This window comes from Perognathus longimembris, chromosome 24 (genome assembly GCF_023159225.1).
Source record: "Perognathus longimembris pacificus isolate PPM17 chromosome 24, ASM2315922v1, whole genome shotgun sequence".
NCBI lineage: Eukaryota > Metazoa > Chordata > Mammalia > Rodentia > Heteromyidae > Perognathus > Perognathus longimembris.
The window spans coordinates 32,296,550-32,317,881 of NC_063184.1; the positions used below are offsets into that span (position 1 = coordinate 32,296,550).

A 21,332-nucleotide genomic window follows, 5' to 3' on the forward strand; every position below is an offset into this window, starting at 1 on the left:
GAGACATGGACAGGAAAGTTCCTGAGACGGCATCAAAACCACTCCGAGTGGAGAATGGTTGAATGAACTTTGAATGTGAGAACACAGACACTGGGGGAGAGGAAGCACTGTTCGTAGGGACTAAACAGGAAGGACAGATGAGGTCATGCCCCCCTCATTCTAGCAGACAGACGGGACTGCCATGGGAAGGGAGTGCCGATGGGGTTGTGTGGCCAGAGTGTTAAGTGATTGGTATTCGAAGACCTGGTGCCCTGCTAGTGGCTAATTAGACCCGCCTACTTCACTTGGGAGGGAGAACAAGCCAGGTTAGTAACCAGGTCAACTTTCTACAGACACAAGTTTGGCTCTGGAGCTGTTGACACAGCATGCTGCAATCCTTTAGTCTCAGGGCACTGCACACATGGCACTTACTTTGGAGAAGCGAGTGTAACTTTGATGTTCACAGAACGGCAAGTCCTCCGGGGTCAGGACTCATGTACTTTATACTCTGTCCCCCGTAATTAAAATCGATGATAGGCTATGCCGAGGACACGGTGAGGGCAGCCCTAATGGCGAGGTGAGATTGTCCACTGTTTGCAAGACTCAGCACATTGGGTTTGCTCCTCTCTGGGTCAGGATTGCAAGCCTTTGAAAGGCTCAAGCAGTAAGCAGGTGAGCTTTGCTTCCTTCCTTTCTGAACATCCAACTGCCGTGATGCTGGGGGCTCAGGACCGAAGAAGAGCTTGTTGACACAGTCCGAGGGAAATCAGCTGCTGTTTAATACAAAATACTTGTACCCAAACTTGCTCACACCTGAAAGGACACGTCTCGGCCATCCCAGAGGACCGTGCGGAGATAATCACAGGCAGGAGAAGGTTCATAAGGAGGTTTATTAGTGGGGTCATAGTTCCTACGGGAGAGGGAGCTACTTGGCGTCTGCACCTCATCCAGGTGGCAGCTTCTCTCTGGGGGTAAAAGGGAAGTGGTTAGGTAGTGAGTAGGAGTGGCTCATTAGGTATGGGTGGATCTGGGGGCCAGGGGAGGAGCTGAGGACCTGAGGCTAGGGAAATGCTAACAATACCTATAGTCCTTAATGACTCAAAAGGCTGAAGTGGTCCTGGTGCTCAGAGTGGTAGAGTGCTAAGTTTGAGCACAAAGAGGCCAAGGGGCAGTGCCCAGATCCTGAGTTCAAGCCCCACGGCTGACTGAAAACAAAACTTTAAAAAATTGCTAGTAGTCTGAAACTTAACCACAAAGTTATCTTCTGAGATGTTTGCTCCCCTCCTACCACAGCTTGTTCAATTTGGAGAACATTGGCTTCATCAAACTCAATAACGGATCCTATTGCTGTCCCCAAAGGCCCACGATAGGCAGATGGCGAGTTCTAGGACCCTAGGAGGTCACTGCTGTGTATTAGTCTCCATGTGGGGCGGGACCCAGCACCGGTAGCGGCACTGGGAGCCGGCGGTCGGAGCGCCACTCCCAGGCAGCCACCGGAGCGTGAAGTGCTGAGGGATTTGGATCTGAATTTGGGTGGTCGTAAAATTATTACAAATGGCTTAGGAAAAAGAAAAAAACACACCTATGGATGGAGTGGCTCAAGTGGCAGAATACCTGCCTAGCAATCATGAGGCTGAGTTCAATCCTCAGTTTCCCCCTCTCCCCCAGACCTCACAAGGGTACCTGGTGTGATGTCTGTAACCCCAGCACCTTGTTAAAAAAGATCCCCAAGCCTCTGGCAATCCTTTTCATCTTCCCCTCCAGGAGTCCGGCAAAGACACCGCTTCGGAAAGCGTGATTCCAATGAGAGTGATGCTGCTACTCAAAAAGTATCAGGCTGATTTGTGGAGAAGAATTTCAATCGGAAGTACATTTAATAGAAACAAAGTTCCCGTTACAGATTTCAACTTAAAATATAGCCAAATTTATTAGAGTAAGCTAGAAAAAGCCATACTTGGTTCAACATGGTAGGGCTATCATGAAGTCAACACTTGTTTTGGGAGAATCAAGACACAATTCCAAAATTATTAAAAATAGCTTTTATATTAATGGAAAAAAGACTGTATAAGCAGTAGTAGCAGTGAGTTGGAAGTTCAAATCCAATTTAAGAAACAATTAGGATTTCGGTTTCAGAGTAACTTAGTTCAGCTCCTGGTTGTTTGAAGACCTACAGATGGAATTTATCCTCTGGCTCCCAGGTTAGTTTTAGACGGAGCCCTTCTCCCTTCCTTCCCACTCACGGAGAAAGGGGCGGTTTATGGAAGGACAGGGTCCGCCAGCCAGTTGTCAGGCTATGGTCCTTATGGTTCTCGCAAACTGAATTTTAAAATGTTGGATCGGGTGTTTGTAAGGTTTACAAATTGATGGGAACCGGAATCAGCTGTCAGCCACGTGACCATTCTCATCATCCTTTTTGACTTGTGTTACAATACAAAACAAGTCGGCAAAGATAAAGATAGGGCTACCATCTAGTAAACTTACATACAGAACGTGCTGTAATGGCTCACAGTACCTAATAAGCTTTCGTTTCAAATGTCTTGACAGAGAAAAAAAGGATCAGGTGATTGAGGTAGTCCTGTGAATTTTCAAATGCTCTGAAGCAGCGCGCCTGTCCTAGGGCCAGGCAAGGGGAGGGGCTGTGTGTAGGTCTCACCTTAGAAGAATTAGAATGTTTCAAACCCAGTACCATCATATCCCCCCCAACCCAAGCCATGAAAAGCACTAGCGTTAGGAGACTTATTTATTCCTCTTCACTATTTACAGTGAAATCACCAGCGGGTTTTGTGTGGAAGGGCTTCACGTGCGCCCCACCACTTTCTCAGGCACTGCCTTCAGTGGTAAACGGCCCCTAGGATGAAACACAAACTATACACAAACGGGGAGCTCAAGTGACTGACAGATGCACACCAAAATGACTCCAACCAAGCATAAATACCCAGCGGCCACTAAACAATTGGGAACCGGAGTCTCTTTAAGAAACGATCTGGAACCACGGAGGTACCCGGGCTGTTGAGGGGGGCGACCGGGGGCTGAGCCCGCGTGCGCTGCTCCGGCCGCCAAGGACGGCGTCTCCAAGACTGCAGAAAACGACTGCTTCTTTCTCTTACACTTTTGCACAATGCTGTGATTAACTTAAATTTAACATGAAGATATAAAAAAATAAATATTGCCATGCATAGCTCATGGACATCAAGAAAACCCACAAATAAATAACTTGAAATGCTCTCTACAGAACTCGTTCCCACACACTCGTGGATTGTGAAGGACTCGGGTGAGGGGGATTTCCTAGCACCCTCACGCTGGGGAAGCTTCGGGATAACAAGCCTGCGTGCCCTTGGCTGGCGGGTGGAGAGTGGAATGGCGAGGGGAGGGAAGCAGGGGCCCGGGCTGGAGTGCGGAAGGAAGGACGCCTTTTCGGCTGGGGTGGGGGGGCGGCCTCTGGTTTCACAGCAGGCCCTGGGGCTCCTCCTTGAAGCTGAAGTCGCACACGAGGGACAGGTGGTCCGAGGGGTAGTGGAGGGAGGGGAGCCGGCTGGGCCCGATCTGCTCCTCGGTGAGCAGGTCCAGGGCGGCGCGCACGCTGAGCGCGTGCCGCGAGTACCAGATGTAGTCCAGGGTGTGCCGGCACTCCCCGGACGCCCGGATCTTCCAGGTGGTGTAGGGCGGCTCCGACTGCCCGTCGGCGCTGAGCAGCTTGTAGGCGCTGCCCAGGTTGAGGCTGGAGGAGGCGAAGTGTCTGTAGACCTCCTCGGTGGGCTCGGCGTTGAAGTCCCCGCAGACGATGAGGGGCGTCCGCGCGCCCCGCGTGAGGCTCTGCAGGTTCTGCAGGAGGTCGCGGCCCTGGGCCGAGCGGAGCCGCTCCCAGCCCGTGCGCGCCTTCAGGTGCGTGACCGCCACGCACAGCCGCCGGCCCGACGCCCTGCACTCCAGCGTCTGCGCGATGGCCACCTGGTTGGTTTTCAGCGTCATGGCCGTCAGCCGGATGTTGGCACTGCTGACGAGCTTGAACCGGGTCTGCAGGAAGAATAAGGCGCAGCCGTCGGGGCCGTTGTTGTGCTCCACGTCCAGGCAAGGGGACCAGGGCTTGGGGAAGAAGGTGCCCTGGTAGCCCAGGCGACTGAGGAGCGGCTGGAAGGTGTCAAAGTAGTGGTCCACCTCCTGCAGGCACAAGATGTCGGGCCGGTAGGCCAGGATCTCCTCCAGAATGAGACATTTCCGTTCCTCCCACCGGAGGGCTTCCACGGGACACTGCGCAAAGTTGTCTTTGCCTTCTCCAAGGGCTGGAGAGAAAAAGCCGGTCAGCCGTCGGCGACTGCGGACCCGGCCCTCGAGAGCCCTCCCGCCCCAACGCCGGCCGTCCTGGGGCCGACCCGTGCTAAGCCACCCACTCACCCCCCCGAGGCAAGTGACACTTTCTTTTCTATTACAACTACTCGTGGGACTGACTTGGGGGTTGAGCCCAGAGACTTAAGGTGCGTTAGCTATGTGAAGTCTGTGTGTAACCCAGACACTAGTGGGGATCAACAGGATCTGTTTGAAAGAGGCAGCCCTTCGGACTTAACGGATGCACCTGGAAAAACAAGAGCTTCGCCAGTTAGCGTGTTCCCTTCTTCTCCAGGAAATGAATGCGTGAACACGTAACATTAAGTCCTTGTTTTGTTTTTTCTCCTTAAAATTTCAAAACAATGCTGCAGACAGGTGCATCTGGTTTATGAACTAGCCACAAAATGCCGCAATCCACAGGGAAGCGAAGCAGCGTCTTTCTGGCTCCTGCTTCCGCGGGGGGGGGGGGAGGGGGAGGATGCAGCAGAGAATCTAGCCACGGGGATCCCCAGGGCTGCCTCCCCTTTCCTAGCAGGGGGCCCGCTAGCCCCGTGCTCTCCCGTGCGCCCGCCCCCCCGCCCGTGGCGGGTACCTTGGGCGAGGATGTTCCACTGCATGACCCTGATGGGCGGGGAGCTGCTGGGGGCCGCTGTTCTCGCGCTCACGAAGTCCCTCTGGAACCGGGGGGGCCGCGTGTGCAGGACGGCCCGGCACTCCTCCAGGAGCTCCTTGGGATCGATGGGCTCCGGGCGCGGCTCGGCGTCGGGGGGCAGCAGGTACTCGGGGTGTGGGGCGGCGCCGCTGCTCAGCGTCTTGGCGAGGGCGCTGTAGAGTCGGCTCGTGCCCTGTCCCATGGAACCCACTGCGGGGAGGCAAAGGCGGGGTTAGCCACCGACCCCTCGGCCTGGCAGGAAGTGCTTGAGGACCACAGAGTGCAGCACGGCCCCCCCGCCCCCCCCGCGGCCCCCCCACCCGCCCCCCACGGCCCCCCCCGCGGCCCTGCTCACACACAGGCCTGGGCTGCAGGTGATCCCGGTTCCAGCGTCCTACTACACCAGCTAATTGTAATTAAAACTCCTCCCAAACCAAGACAGCCAATTCTTTCGAGGGAGAATACTTAGACCTCCGTGGCCTCTTCTAATGGAGGACGTCTTGGCGTTTTGATTACTTTGCAAAGCATACCCCACGAGGCTCATGGCTGTCTGCTGTCCCTCCCTGTCGTGTGATCAGTAGACACCATGTTTTGTGGGGGTGACAGTGCGATCGAAACCTGTACCTCATGGCTCCGGTACTTCAGGACTAGGTTTCCTGTGGAACTGTGCAAATCTTACTGAGCAATCTAACTGTGAGAACTGCCAGGCCCTTAGAAATCTAGAAAACAAGCTGTGCGTTGCTAGGTGGCTCGTGTCTGTGATCCTAGCTGCTCAGAAGCTGAAATACGGGTGGCTGTGGCCAGGCCAGCCTGGGCAGAAAGTCTGCCACAGTATATCTCCAAAATAACCACTGGACAGGAGGGCTGGGGTGTGGCTCAAGTGGTAAATCATGAGCTGGGCAAGTGTGAGGTGGTGAGTTCAAATCCCAGCACGAAAGCCTAGGAAACGGGCTGGTACAGGGAAGGAGTTCAGCTGCTTTCCATTTTCCCGGACGGTCCCACGTTCCCTGGAACTCTGGAGAAGTGAGAGGGCCAGGAAGCACCAGTGACCCGGGGCTTTCCTCTTCATCCCTCCATTTTCATTCATCCAGCACAGTCTTCGGCCGACAAACCCATCTTGTCTTTGCCACCCCTGATCTTCCCCAAAGACTGTGCTTGAGATGGACTGCAGACGGAAAGCTGAGGGTGGGAGGCGTAGCTCGGCTGGCAGAGTGCTGCCACTGAGGAAAAGCACCAGGCACCGAGTGCATTCTCAAACCAAAAGAAAGGCGCAAAACGGAGCGCTGGTGTGCAACCACACGACCTGCCCTGGGCGGGTCCCAGGCGGGGTTGGCTGTGCAGGCTGAGCGTGAGGTGGCGCGGGGCGGCGGTCCACCTGCCACGCGCGCGTGCCTGGCCACTCGCCGAGGCCCGCACGCCCCTGGCGGCCCCCGGCCGAGCTAAGCGCCTTAGCCTAATCCAAGCCGGTCCTGGGGACAATCCGTTGGCCGTCCAATGCATTCCCTCACAAGGCTGGCGGGCGCTGGGGAGCGCGCGTGTGCGTGCGTGCGTGCGTGTGTTTCGAGTTCAAGGGTCGTGGTCAAGGAGGCCCCAGAAAGGCAGAACTTGAGCAGAGACCCAAAGATGCAAAGGAGTAAGCTTAGCGCAGAGGCCCCCGCGGGCCGGGGGGTTGGGGAGGGAGGGATTACTGTGGCTTGAGCAGGGGGAGCAGGAGGCCGGGGGGGGCCCCACAGGCACGGGGGGGCGCGGTGCCGAGCAGGGCTGGTGGCCGGCAGCGGGGGTGAGGGGCCGCATGATGAGCAGGCGGCAGCACGGAGCAAAGCTCCGCGGGTGACTCGAATGCGGGTTCTGACGGGGGGTCTCCCAGGAACGCTGGCTGCGTGGCCGCAAAGGCAAGGTGGCCCACGCCGGGGGGACTTCCGGGGGAAGGCGGGAAGAGAGGCGTGAGCTGGACGGCAGCCCTGGTGCGCCGTGTCCCCCCAGAAACAGAGAAACCGCCGCCACTGAGGCGCCCGGCCCGGCCCGCAGGGGCTTTTCAAGGAAGTTCAACTTTATCCAAAATGTTTCTCCTTCGATGAGGCAGAAACAGGACATGAGCTTCACCCATGACAAAACACTGTCTCAGAGCCGTGTCCAGACCGCCTCTGATCATGTCCCGTGGAGTACACAGCGCAAGGCTGCAGATGGTGTCTAGCAGGTGCCGCGGCTGACACTTGTAATCCTAGCTACTCAGGAGGCTGAGATCTGAGGCCAGGCAGGCAGGCAGGCGGGACCGTGTGGCTCTTGTCTCCAATCGGACCCGCAAGGGGTAGAGTGCCAGCCTTGAGTGAAAAGCTAGGGGACAGCACCAGGTCCTGAGTTCGATCCCTAGTAATTCTGTGCACGCATGCGCACACACACAGTTCTGCTAGGGATTGAACACGGAACCCAGGGCCTTGTACATACCAGGCATGCTTCCACTGAGCTACACCCCAAGCCTCATTTAAGTCTTTAAAAGGAGGGTGAAGGATGGCCTTGCACGTAGGCAACACTGTTCTAAACTATGGCATATGCTGCTCATTTCCCTGCTTGATTAAAAAAAATACTTTCAGTGTGTGATTCAGACATGCGGTAAAAGGCAGCAAAGTTCCACAGCAACTCTGCTTACCGTGAAACTTAGCTTTAGTTTTAATCTGAATTTCTGGGCTCGAGCGAGTCCGGGGTCCCGGGGAACGAAGCCGGGCCTTTGGCCGTATCCTCAGCACCATCTGTACCTAACTTGCAGGCTGGGAGGGAAACCATCCCTCATCCCAGCTCCGACCGCTGAGACCCACACTGACTGGGCCAACTGCTGTATCATCCGAACCGCACTCAGAAACCACAGACAACATCTCTCCACACAACGGTGCTCGGACCCTGCCCACCACTCCTTCGGTCGTTTTTCTCACAAGCTGGAGCTGGGACCAGGAAAGCAGCAAAAGCTGGGATCATCTTGGGTCTCTATGTGGGAAGCTGCCAAAGCCAATCAAACCTGGACTCAAGGAAACCTTGAAGAATAATAAATCCACAAGAGACCCCCAAAAGGCATCCATGAGACAGCAATCCAGTGCTGTCACCTACTGGCCACCAACTGAACTGCCTCCAAAAGTCAACTCATTTTGGATAGCTTATGTTTTCATTAGGCTTCTCATTAACCTCCTTAATGTGACCAAATGAGTACAAACACCGAAGAAGCTAGACGGCCTTGGATGTAGAATATATGCATACTTAGTTAACATAGATTGAAGGAATCAAGTATTTAAGTCCCCTGCCCTCCTCCTCTTTTACACCTGGCTCGGGGTGCCTTGGGGTATCTGCACTCCATCCAACCCTGTCCTCTCAGGAGACTAAGCTCCACCAAGGCCAGGGCGGGTACTCAGTCCAGAGCTTGGAGACGTAGCACGGCGGCAGGATGCTTGCCTGCCTGCCATGTGTACCACTGTAGGCTTGAACCTCAACTTGGCAAAATAAAAACTAAAGAAGGAAAAGAGACAACGGTAGATTGCAAAGCGCCGGGGAACTGTGTTAGGCTAACAGGACTGCCTTTATTCGTGACCCATCCCTCTCCGAGCCTGCAGGCTGCTTGTGCAAGCTGATACATGCGCTGCGACTGGTCCTGAGGCACTCGCTGCGAGACACAACTCTACCTGCCTGTAATTTTGAGACTGGTGTGCACCCGTGAGGAAATCAAAACTCACATAGTGGGCTGAAGGTGCAAGTAGTGAGACCGCCTTTAAACCTTACAGTGTGGACTTATGGGGTATACATTCCCACATCCTAGGGGCTGTGTGTGTGTGCACGCACGTGTGCATGCATGTGTACTGGTATTAGGGCTTGAACTCAGGGCCTGGGTGCTATCCCTGAGGTTTTATCCCTGAGGTGCGGGTGACGTGGGAGCAGCGGCTGCCTTGAGGAGGCGGGAGCGCTGACAGACCCCACCCAGCAGGCACCTTCCTTCCCTTCGTGGGGGCGAGTGTCCCGTGCTCTGGCTCACGGGAGGACCGAGTCAGGCCCCGGGGCCTAATATCTCTGCTGGCCATTCTTGCATTTTCTGAGCCACGAGAGCTTCCTGGGCTTCGGAGCTGAACACTGACACGGGAGGACACATGAAGCCCGAGTCCATCCTGGGGGGAAAGCCTCGCGGTGGCACCGGCGTGGGCCCCGGGGCACCGGGACGGCACCCGCGGGCACGCGGGCGTGTGTGGGTGTGCATGGGCGGAGAGCAGCCAGACCCACCGGCAGCGCGGGCCTCCTGCCAGGCGCAGAGGTCAAGTTCCGGTGTCTCGATGCGTCCGCGTCACTGGCTGACAACGCGGGGACAGCACAGAGTGTTCAAAGCAGGGCCACCAGCTGCCTGGCATTAGCAGAGATATCGCGTGAACGCCGGCACTCAGCCACCGTGTCTAAAAATACGAGCACCTAGATGCGAGGTGGCAAGCCAGGAGGCCTGTCTGTGCCAGGTACGCCAAACGCCTTTCCAGAAAAGGCTGGGCAAAGGAAGTCAAGCCAAGTCAGGTCTAAGTAAAGAGACTGACTTGAGAAATACCTCTAGGACAGCCCCTCCCCCAGCGTAGCTTCACACATCCCGCTGGATGGTGCTCAGATGCCCGTTCACTCTAGTGGCGGTCCCAGAATAATGTGTGAACAAAACAACCCCAAGCCTCTGGTGGCACCTCGTCTGTACCCTGCGTGCGTGAGCAATGCCACTCTGAGTCACGAGTGGAAGTGGGAAGCTGGAAGGTGCATGCGCTGTTGGGGGGTGGGGGGCACCGGGCGGCCGGTGAGCTCGCAGGTGTAAACGACTGGGAGGCCACCCGGGCAGCGGCAGGCCGGCACGGGGATGGACGGACGGGCCCCGCCGGCTCCGGGCTCCGTGAAGCGGCTGGGCGCGGCACTCGCGTCCACGCCGCTCGCACACGCCAGCGTGTAGCCCAAGAGGCCTCAAGGAGTTACTAGCCAGCGTGCCCGCCAGCTCGGCAACGTTATCACAATGAAGTTACAGTCCGTTTATAGATGCACCATGAACGTCAACTGAGGATTTCTCCGGGAAAAGCTGGGCGTTGCTGGCTCACACCTGCAATCCTCGCTGCTCAGGAGGCTGAGATCTGAGGCTCGGGGTTCAAAACCAGCCATGTAGGGTAGTAAAGTCGGTGAGGCTGAGTCTCAAGGCGGTCGAGTGCTAGCCTTACCCCAGAAGAGCTCAGGGGCGGCGCCCGGCCCCGGGTCCAGGCCCAAGGCTTCTTTCTGAGCCAGCCCCGTGTCGTGCGGCCCCAGCTGGCCTCCCCAGTGTTGGCGTTACAAGTGTGTGCGCCACAGCAGCCTTTAGGCAGCCATTTCCCTGGGTTTCTCATATCCCCTCTGTGCACAGTTCCTCACACCACACCCTAAACACACTGGAGGCTCGAGACCCAGGGAAGACGTCTAAAATTCACAAGATCCTTCAGTGGAGGAAGGAGAAAAAAAAAAGGTAGAGAGACACTCATACCAGAAGGGAATGGGAATTAGCCTCCCCCAGCCCCACCGCCCAGCTCGTTTCCCTTGCTGGAGGCCGGGGCGGGGATCCTGGAAGCTTCCAAAACCAAACAACAGAAAACAGAAATGAAACACAAAGTAAAAAAACAAATTCAGGTCAGTTTGGTAAATCCGGATGATCTTAGCTGCTCGCTTCCCACTCGAGGAGGCCCAGCATCGCTTCCTTCACATTTGTGCGGTGTTTGAGAGCCACGACTCAGGTGAGCACCAGGCCCGGGTTCCGGTCCGTCGGGGCACCCCGCCCCACTCCTTTCCGCCCCACTGTAAATGGCACAAGCTACCCAAAGGATTCACTTCCACTACCATGGCGACCACTCACAGGCCTGAGCTCCGTCTCTGCTGTTACCAAGATGTTCTCCCCGCCCTCCCGGCTGGCCGGCAGGCACTCTCCTCCCTCCCGGCACGAGTTGACAGTGCTCTGGGAGCTGCTGCTCAGTGAAGCTTGTGGACAGGCACCGCCCTTTACCTGACTTGCTTTTCTCTCGGTGACGTCTAGCATGCAGCAAAGGCCCACAGAACTCGGTGGGGTGCAAATGCGAGAGTGTGCGGGCGTCCTGGTCAACGCAAGAGGACCCAGTGGTTCTTGGCGCTTACACCGCCCTCCTCCATCCTTCAGGTGCTCCCTGATGTCCTCCCACAGAGGAGCCACTCATTCCCTCCACGCTGGGTAATTACCAGTGTGCACACACCTTCTCTCTCCTAAGTCGCTGACTCACACAGTTTAGGGACCTACGAAGTGAAGCCGCCTCCTCAGGGAGCCCATCTCTGCCTGTAACCATCCCAGGAAAAGAAGCCACCCGCGGCCACGGCGAGCCAACTCCTCCCGCACCGTGTCGGTACACCTGCGGGCTCCAGAGGGACGGGGGCTGCGATCTCTGCTTGAGCAGAGCACACGCCGGCGCCATCTTGCAATTCTGTCCCCCTTGCTGACGGTCGCTACCCCTGTGGGCCCGTCCCCAGCGTCCCAGGAACCCCCAGTGGCCGCGGGAATCCTTTAGGCAGGGGATCCGTTACAGAACTGGACGAGCGTCGGGATTCACTACTGCCCTTCTCAGTAGACTGTGTGTGTGAACGGAGCGGCCATCAAGCCCCAACTCACAAGCACAGGGTCCTGAGTTCAGTGGCAACACGGCTGGGTGTGGAGGGCACACCGGGGCTACGTGGCGGAGATCCCTATCTCAAACCACAGAAATCAAGCTGGAGCTCATTTTGCTCATTAATGTGGAAGCAATGGGGGAGGGGAGGCAGGGCCATCAACGTTTAAAGATATACAGAGTTCACGAGCCTGTACGTTTTTTAAACACCCCAAGATGGGTCCAAGACCTGTGGCAAAAGGCTCCCCAGCCTGGCCTTGCCCTTCATCGCCTGCTCCTGCTTTTCCCTACGGAAACGCCTTATAGATCCTAACCAACTCCTTGTTTCTTTGAGGCAGGGTCTAGCTAGGCGGCCCTAGCCCTCAACTTGTCATGGCGGCTTCCAACCAGTTCTTGCATTCTGAAGAGACTCACGAGTGGAGTGGTGAGACCCCTCTGGCAGCGTGTTCGTGGCCCGGATGCACGGTGGTTGAACGGGGACTTGGCGCTCTCCCTCACCCTCCCTACTGCAAATCTTTTAAGCGGGAGGAATACGAAGTGCTCCAGATAAACTAAGGCGCGGAACCTTGCACTTCCTATAAGGCGCCCACTTGTGGCGTTAGATGATGAAGGGGGCCGAGCAATGAGACAGTGCACACCTCCCCCCCCCAACTGGGAACAGCAGGGGGAAGGAAAGCTACCTAGCAGCCGTAGGAACGGTCTCTGATTCCTCCTCTCTTGCGTGGTGCTGGGAGCTCACTCCAGGGCCCGGGGTGCACCCAGCCCATGGTCTGAGCGGTCCCCACTCCAAAGAACCACGGAATGTCAGACAACTTTGTAAAAGTTCATCAGGCTTCTCACACGAGCGTTCTTGTGTCATCAGATACGGCATTTTAACTTGTCTGTGTGAGCTGACCGTGGACTTGTGTGGACAAGCTATCCGACTCCCCAACACAGAGCGATTGGCTAAACTGGTCTCAGAGGGACCAGCCGTTGACCTGATACAGGTGTTAGTACCTCAGATACACCGTCATTCATGCTACCCTTTCTAACAGTTATTTCCAAGTAGGACACACATACACACACCCCAAACACCCTGACCTTCATGTCCCTTGTTCTTAAAGGAAAACGGGCTTAACAGTCTCAGGTCACCATTTCATACTCTTTATCCGTCCCCCCACACTAAGCAGCCAGGTGGGCCTCGAGCTAGCGATCCAGCCTGCGCCCCGCCTTCCAAGTGCTGGGGTTACCAGCGCGCCCATTACATCTGGTTTTCAACAATCCTAACTTAAAACTACATCCCAGGTAAAAGATCCTCCAGGAATGTGACTGGAGCTCAAAGTCCTGGCTCCAGTCACATTCAGATGATCACTTCCGTCACACAGCCATATTCAACCCAAGTCTTTCTAGCTTCCAGTTCTGAAACGCAAAATGTTATGTATAAACCAGACTTCCAAAACCATCATAGGGCGGCAGCGACCTAACACACACAGCCAAAATACTTCCTAAACAAGCAATTATGAACTAATGGCTACTTCTGAGGGAGAAGCTCTCCTTCTCCATCTTAAAGCTGGAACGTATAGGTTCTTTGTGGCCTAGGCAGCAGGCACCACCGGCAGGTGATTTGCTGAGGTGTGAGGGGACTGATAAGGGGAAGCTCCAGCTGTAGGGGGGCCCTTGGGTGGGGTGGAGAAGCTCCAGCTGTAGGCCAGCCCTCCTTGCTCCCCCTCCCCCATGGCTGAGGTGTAAGGAGATGGATAGAGGGGAAGCCCCAGCTGTGGGGGGGGGGGGGTAGGATGGAGGGGAAGCCCCAGCTGTAGGGGGGGTAGGATGGAGGGGAAGCCCCAGCTGTAGGGGGGGTAGGATGGAGGGGAAGCCCCAGCTGTAGGGGGGGGTAGGATGGAGGGGAAGCCCCAGCTGTAGGGGGGGGTAGGATGGAGGGGAAGCCCCAGCTGTAGGGGGGGGTAGGATGGAGGGGAAGCCCCAGCTGCAGTGGCCCGGGTGGCCCGGAACGCGGGGCGACACGGAGGGCCGGGGGCCCTCACCGCCCTCGGGGGCCCTGCCTGGCCGGCCGCCGGCTCCTCCCCCCCCCCCCCCCCGCCTCCTCGGGGCTCCGGGCGCTCACGCTCACCTGTTCGGGCGCCGGGGGCGGCGGGGGCCGCCGTCCGCAGCCGGGGGCCCGGGGGGTCGCGGCGTGTGGCGGCGCGGGCCGGGGCCGGGGCCGGGCAGGCCGGGGTCGGGCAGGCGGCGCAGGCCCGGGCCGTCCCTCCGCAGCAGGGCCGAGCAGAGCCGCCGCGGGCTCTGATACATGCCGGGGGCCGAGCCGGCGCGGGAGGGAAGGCCCCGCTCCTTCCCCTCGCCGCCCGCCCGCGGCCCGGGAGCCGGGAGCCGGGAGCCGGGAGAGCGCCGGGCGGGAGCCGGGAGCCGGGAGCCGGGAGAGCGCCGGGCGGGAGCCGGGAGCCGGGAGCCGGGAGCCGGGAGAGCGCCGGGCGGGAGCCGGGAGAGCGCCGGGCGGGAGCCGGGAGAGCGCCGGGCGGGAGCCGGGAGAGCGCCGGGAGCCGGGAGCCGGGAGCCGGGAGCCGGGAGCCGGGAGAGCGCCGGGCGGGAGCCGGGAGAGCGCCGGGCGGGAGCCGGGAGAGCGCCGGGCGGGAGCCGGGAGAGCGCCGGGAGCCGGGAGCCGGGAGCCGGGAGCCGGGAGCCGGGAGCCGGGAGAGCGCCGGGCGGGAGCCGGGAGCCGGGAGCCGGGCGGGAGCCGGGAGCCGGGAGCCCGGAGCCGGGAGCCGGGAGCCGGGAGCCCGGAGCCGGGAGCCGGGAGCCGGGAGCCCGGAGCCGGGAGCCGGGAGCCGGGCGGGAGCCGGGAGCCGGGAGCCCGGAGCCGGGAGCCCGGAGCCGGGAGCCGGGAGCCGGGCGGGAGCCGGGAGCCCGGAGCCGGGAGCCGGGATCCGGGCGGGATCCGGGCGGGATCCGGCAGCCCGGAGCGGGCGCGGCGAGGCGGCGGCGGCGGGCGGCGCTCTGAGCGGCGCGGGGCGCGGGCGGAGGGGCCGCGGGCGCCGGGGCCGCGGGCGCTACCAAGTGCGGCGGGGGGGGTCGGGGGCGGGGCCGGGGCCGGGCGGCGCCCCGAGGCCGGGACGCGCGGCCCCCCCGGGCCCCAGCGGGCGGAGGAGGAAGGGGCGGCGCGGCCGGGCGCGCGGAGGCCGGCGGGGGGGTCCGGGGGGGCCCGCGGAGCCCCGCGCGGGGAGCCGGCGTCCCCCGCCGGCGGGGATGGGCGCGCCCGAGGCCGGGGCTCCCCGCGGTTCCGGCGGCCGGGCACGTGGGGCCGGGGGAGGCGCCGCGGGGCCGCGCGGGCCGCGCGTGTGCGGGCGTGCCCGCGTGGGCCTCCGCGTGAGGGCGCGCGCGGCGGCGTGGGGGGGCGGCGTGTGCGTGTGAGACTCCCCGTGTGTGCAAGCACACGTCTGTGTGTCCATACGTGAGTGTGTATCGGCGTCGGGCTCCAGGTGAGGTGGTGTGTGAGCTGTGTGCCACCCTGTCCGTCAGGATGTGTGTGTAAGCACGTGTCTCAGACTCCCCGCGTGAGTGCATGTCTGTCAGGATCTTTGTGTGTGAGCGTGTGTCCTAGACGCCTGGCGTGTGAATGCACGTCTGTGAATGCCCGTGGATGCAAGCATATGTGTGTGTCAGGATCCGTACGTGCAAGCGCACACGGCTGTCTGAATATGTGGATGTCGGGATCCATGTGAAGGCGTGTCTGTGTCAGGATCCGTGTGTGTGAGCTCAGGTCTGTGTCAGGATCCGTGTGTGTATGTGAGCTCATGGTGGTGTGAGTATGTCTGCCAGGATCTGTGTGTGACTGCACAACTGTGTCTGAATATGTGTGTAAGCATGTGTCAGTCAAGACCCAGGAGAGTGCATGTCTGTCAGGGTCTGTGTGAATGTGTGTCAGGATCCACATGTGCACGTGTCGGTGTCAGGATCTGTTTGAGTACGTGTCTGTGTCAGGATCCGTGTCTGAGCATTATCTGTCAGGATGTCAGTGTGTGTGAGTGTGTTTGTCAGGATGCGTGTGTGGGTGTGTCAGGATCCATGTGTTCGTGTGTTTGACGATCTGTGCATGTGAGCATATGTCTATGAGGATCCATGTGTGTGTGTCAGGATCCGTGTGTGAGCATGTGCATGTGTCAGGATCTGTGTGTGAGCATGTATCTGTCAGGATCTGTGTGTGAGAGCATGTGTCAGGATCTGTGTGAGTGTGTCAGGATTTGTGTGTGAGTGTGTGGATGTGTCAGGATTCATGTGTGAGCGTGAGCATGTGTCAGGATCTGTGTGTGAGAGCATGTGTCAGGATCTGTGTGAGTGTGTCAGGATTCGTGTGTGAGCGTGAGCATGTGTCAGGATCTGTGTGTGTGAGCATGTGCATGTGTCAGGATCTGTGTGTGTGAGCGTGTATCTGTCAGGATCTGTGTGAGTGTGTCAGGATCCGCGTGTAAACACTTCAGTGGTCTCCAGGATGTGGTCTGGTGCTTTAGATTTGCTTTAGCGGCACTGCATTTGAACCCCTGGCCTCATTCTTGTTCAGAAGGAGGGAGTTCTACCCTGTGAGCTGCTTTCTAATTGGCCGTCATGGTGTCTGGCCCCTGAGAAGGCAGAGGAAAGAAGATCAGGTTGGTGGCACTGAAAAGGATGGGTGGAAATCCGCCTGCGGCTGGGTAGGAGCGGAAGGGGGAGCGCTGCGCAGGGCCGGAAGGCAGCCGCTCCTCCCCGAGCGCTCAGCGGTTAGAAATGCCTTCTGTGGTCTTGCTGGTTCCCTGTCCTGTGCGCGTGGAGCGGTCTCGTCACCTAGGAGGTTCAAAATATTGTTTTCAGACTTGGGTTTTCTATTTTACAGCCGGAGGGTGTGGGTGAGTGTGCGAGCCAGCCCCGCCCTCAGCCTCCCTTTCCTTATCTAAGACACCCTTGCACGGAGTCCCAAGGTGAATCCTGGGGGGGGGGGCGGTGGCTGCGTGAGGTCACGCGCACCGCACCTGCCTGTCATCCCGCGTGCCGGGCTGCCCGGAGTACACGTGCAAATAGGTGCACACATAAATATGTATGTACATGTACACGCGTGCGACGCTGAGCAAGGCGGAGGGCTGCGAGGTTTCCCCTCTTCAATTGGCACTGAGCACTTGCTGTGGTACAAGATGGGGTTGGGAGCTCTTCAGCGCAAACCATCCCCTTGAGGAGAAAAACACGTTACTTTTAGGCCGTCCATGAAAACATTCACCTGCTCCATATGCTCCCGCACTTATCAGGCAAAAGGGGAATTTGCCCGATGAACATCGAGAGCACATTTCTGAAAAATTGTTTGCCATGAATCTTGCAAATTAGCACACTGGAATATTCTAGGTTGTCGCCGGCCAGCCTCTGGGGAGCGATTCCTGGGGAATGAGCGTGAGCGCCGGTGAGACGTTGCCGAGACTGCCGCGTGGGGATGTGACCTGTCCGCGCGGGACCGCTCAGCCCAGGGCCCCGGGGCGGGCAGCTTCTCCACGAGCCCCTGATGGCGCCTGCAGACACTCATCCTCAGCCACCCCGGGTGCCCGCTCCCCAGGGTGGCGGGCTGAGCCCTGGGGGCGAGTTAGAGACGAGCAGGTGGGATTTTCCCTTCTGGAGGGCATCCACGTGGCTCGGCCGTGTCACAGGGTCAGCTGAGCCCTGGGGCTTCGCGCTCGCCGCTTGTCTCGCTTCGTGGCTGCCTGCAACGGAGCTCTGGCCGTTGGACGCGGCTGGAGAGGCGGGCAGGACCTGCGGCCCGCCACGGGGCTCCCAGACACAGGGTTTGCGTGGCGGAGTGTTGACAGGACAGGTGTGTGCCGTCACTCAGCCGTGAGCACGTTTCTTTGCACACATCAGAACCCAGCCAGTCTGGCTCCAGAGTTCTTTACACATCGTGCTGACTTTTTAAACTGACGCTATACCAACTTTCCCTATCCTGGCAATGACCTAACCACTGAGCTGCCAGCAGTTCCCGAAGCCTTGCGAGGTGGTGAAGGTCGAAAGCAAGCCTTGTAAGACTGAGAATGAAGTTATAGGTTAGAAGACTGTTAGTGACTGATCCTTCGCTGTGCCACGCCACGCCACTCTGCGTGAAAGTCTCTCAGCAGTACATGCAACAGTAAATTCATAACATCAGCCCAGGAGTTAACTTCTAATAACACCTCCCCAACAGGGTTCGCCTTTGGCACAATTAGCATATACTGAAACAAACAAACAACAACAAAAAAAACCCACAGGAGAGTAAAACAGACTGTCCTGGAGGAGGGGATCAGGGGGAGCAGTGAGAGGGAAGGGAGAGGGCGAATTCGATCCTCTGCATGTGTGAAGCCTGTTGAAATTGTTTTAAGAAGGGGATAGAGGGTTGGGCACAGTGGCTCACGCCTGTAACCCTAGCTACTCGGGAGGCTGAGATCTGAGGACCACGGTTCAAAGCCAGCCCAGGCAGGAAAGTCCGTGAGACTCTAACCTCCACTAAACTACCAAAAAAAAAAAAAAAAGGAGAGGAGCTGTGGCTCAAGTGGGAAAGTACTCGCCTTGAACAAAAGAAGCTCAGGGGCAGTGCTTAGGTCGGGGGTTCAAGTCCCAGGACCAACACCATAAAAAATGGGGGTGGGTAGAATGGGATGAGGGTGATAGGGAGTGAGGTTGCTGGGGTAACATGATATGCGCGCGTGGACATGTCACGGTGACACTCCCTTTGAGCAGTGGCGTGTGTGTGTGTGTGTGTGTGTGTGTGTGTGTGTGTGTATGTGTGTATGTAATATTTCTTAGAGCCCCAAGCCTGTCGGGTGTGAGGGGCAGCCAGTGGACTGGGGCGCGCCGTGGCGGGGGCTCCGGCGCTGTTGACGTAGCTGTTGGAGGGGTGAAGGACCTGCTCAGCCGGTTAAAGGTTGCGTGGTAACGGGCGTGTGACATCTGTGAACACGGTTCTGCTGAATCAGGCTTCTCCAGCCGCTTCGGTGTCCTTGAAACCTGGGTTGCGAGGGTGGCGGGGCGGGGGCGGGGCTGATCTCAGCCTCTCCCAGCTGCGGGAACTCCCGTCCCGGCTCCTGAACCTCCCTGTCCCCAGCTGTAAAGCGCTGACTCCCCGCGGGCTGTTTGCCTTCAGTAGAATCAGGCAGCCAGTGTGGAGCCCCGAAGGTAGGCGGATGGTAAATGCCATCAATCTTAACCAGATTTCTGTACTAGTTTCCTAGACCTCCCGAAACAGAGGCCCAACAACAGCCTGTCCTAACAACAGAAACACATTCTGTCACTGTTCTGGAAGCGGGAGGCTCAGAACCGAGGTGTGGGTGGGGCCACCATTCTTCCAGGAGCAGACATTTTCTTTTCGTCTTTCTGGGGGGGTTGGTACTGGAGCTTGAATCGAGGGCTCCAGCACTGTCTCTTAGCTTATTTTGTCAAGGCTAGTGCTCTACCACTTGATGAACACAGCTCCACTTCCAGCTTTTTGGTGGTTAATTAGAGATAAGAGTCTCATGGACTTTCCTGCCCAGGCTGGCTTTGAACTTTGAGCCTTAGATCTCAGCCTCTGAGTTGCTAGGATTGCAGGCGTGAGCCACCGGTGTCTGGCTCTTGGCCTCTTCGGCCTTATCTTTGCTGTGGTCTGCATGTGGCTGGCTTTCCTATCTTTGCAGCTACACAGTGTTCCTTCTGCGTGTCCCTGACCAGGTGTGCCCTCCTTGAAGGATGCTGTCACAGTGAACCAAAGCCCTCCTAATCACTTGTGTTAGCTCTATGACAGCCACGAGGATCTGATTTCCAGGAAGCAAGGGTGAAGGCGTCAGCCTATTCTGGGGACACAATTCTCCATAACACTATTAATTATAGCGACTTTAGTTTCGAGGTGACTTTTATTATTTCTGCCTAAGAAGATAAGACTTGATTTTTTTTTTGTAAAGGAGAAAATTCCATTAAAACTAGGAGGAAGTTTGTAATATAGAAAGTAAGATCAATGGGTTTGAAGGAGGGCTGGGGATATGGCCCAGTGGCAAGAGAGCTTGCCTTGTATACATGAAGCCCTGGGTTCGATTCCTCAGCACCACATATACAGAAAATGGCCAGAAGTGGCGCTGTGGCTCAAGTGGCAGAGTGCTAGTCTTGAGCAAAAGGAAGCCAGGGAGAGCGCACAGGCCCTGAGTTCTTGTGCTCAAGGCTGGTGCTCTAACCTTTTGAACCACAGAGCCACTTCCAGTTTCCTGGTGGCTAATAGGAGATAAGAGAGTCTCCTGGGCTTTCCTGCCTGGCCTGGCTTTGAACCACGGACCTCAGATCTCAGCCTCCTGAGTAGCTAGGATGACAGGGGGGAGTTACCAGCACACAGCCGGTATAATTCTTCATTAGTTAAATTTTTTTTTCTTTAGGATCAATATTTATTTTAAAAAAGCACAATGAACCAAATATCAGTATTTAAAATAAAGTCAGGATCAGAAGTGTCTGTTTTGTCCTTTTCCCCCAGGCTCCGATAAGGCTCCATTCCGTTGCCTCAAGACACAATTGACCTGGGATAGCACCGCGTTTCTGGTGCCCCTGTCGATTGTGCTTCAAAGGTGATTCCTTTCCTTTCCTTTTTCTTGGCCTCGATAGGGAGGTAAGAAGTCTACATTTCCTGCGAGGAGATGTTAGTGTCTCACACCTGAAATCCTAGGTATTCAGGAGGCTGAGATCTGAGGATTGAGGTTCAAACCCAGCCCAGGCAGGAAAGTCGGTGCAACTCTTACCTCCAGTGAACCACTGAAAAAGCTGGAAATGGCACTGTGGCTGAAAGTGGTAGACCGTAGATCTTGAGCCTTGAGCACAAAAGCTCAGGGACAGCGCCCAGGCCCTGAGTTCAAGCTCTAGGACCACCAGTGTGCGCACGCGTGTGCATGAACATGTAACACACAAACACACATACATGTACGTGCGCATCAACATTTCCCACCCTCCTTTGCGGATGAGTGGCTAATGGCTTTTGTTGTTGTTTTGTGTTTATTTAGTCAGTATTACACTTAAGCCAGACTTTTAGCCCCCCTTTTTTTAGGTAGGGTCTCACTTGGTGCCTGAACAGAAATCCCTCTGCTTGTGTCCTTCCACGCCAGAGGTGTGCCGGTGTACGGATGGCCGTGTCAGCTGGTGGGCCTCTCTTGTACCGACTGCACATTGCTTTTCTAGTCTAGTCGGGATTGTCTGGACCAAATCTTGAATTCAGCTGATGGCATGGGGGCGGATCTCAGCAGCAGAGCCCTGGTGAGCAGTCAGGGCCTCTGGCTTCTCCTCACTGAAAGAGAGAGAGAGAGAGAGAGAGAGAGAGAGAGAGAGAGAAAATCAGCTGGTGTAGGTGTTATATAACGCTACAGCTCTGCCCAGACAGGCTGCCCCAAACTGGTGTGGTGTTCTTGGCAACCTATTTGTGCACTGGCAACAGAGCAGGTTCTAGAACCAGCCAGCCTGGGAGCCCTGTCCCAGTGCCAGGTCTCTTTAGAGAACTTGGTGTGTTAACAAAAGTTGTAGAACAGTCAGCAAAGTAAGCACTAGAGGAATATTTACGTGTGAAACTATTTGTATCTGTTCAGAAAAGGATATGGAAGGATCCACGTAAGAAGGTAATAAGAGGAAGCGTTGAGAAGTGAGCATGGAAATGAGTGAGGGGGAGAAGAGGGTATTTGCATTTTATTACACATTTATTTTGTAAATTTTACTGAAAAATTAGCTTATCGCCAGCGATTGGTGGCTCATGCCTG

At 57.2% G+C, this 21,332-nt stretch overlaps 1 protein-coding gene across 1 annotated transcript; it reads right to left on the reverse strand.

Moving 5' to 3' along the window:
• Positions 1–1,828: 1,828 nt before the first annotated feature.
• Noct (nocturnin) lies at positions 1,829–13,753 on the reverse strand. Its single transcript, XM_048333799.1, has 4 exons — positions 13,709–13,753; positions 4,895–5,164; positions 3,413–4,259; positions 1,829–3,032 (listed from the first exon to the last, which is right to left on the reverse strand). The coding sequence occupies exons 2-3, from the start codon at positions 5,154–5,156 to the stop codon at positions 3,424–3,426; spliced, it is 1,098 nt and encodes a 365-aa protein (XP_048189756.1). The 5' UTR covers positions 5,157–5,164; positions 13,709–13,753; the 3' UTR covers positions 1,829–3,032; positions 3,413–3,423.
• Positions 13,754–21,332: the final 7,579 nt, after the last annotated feature.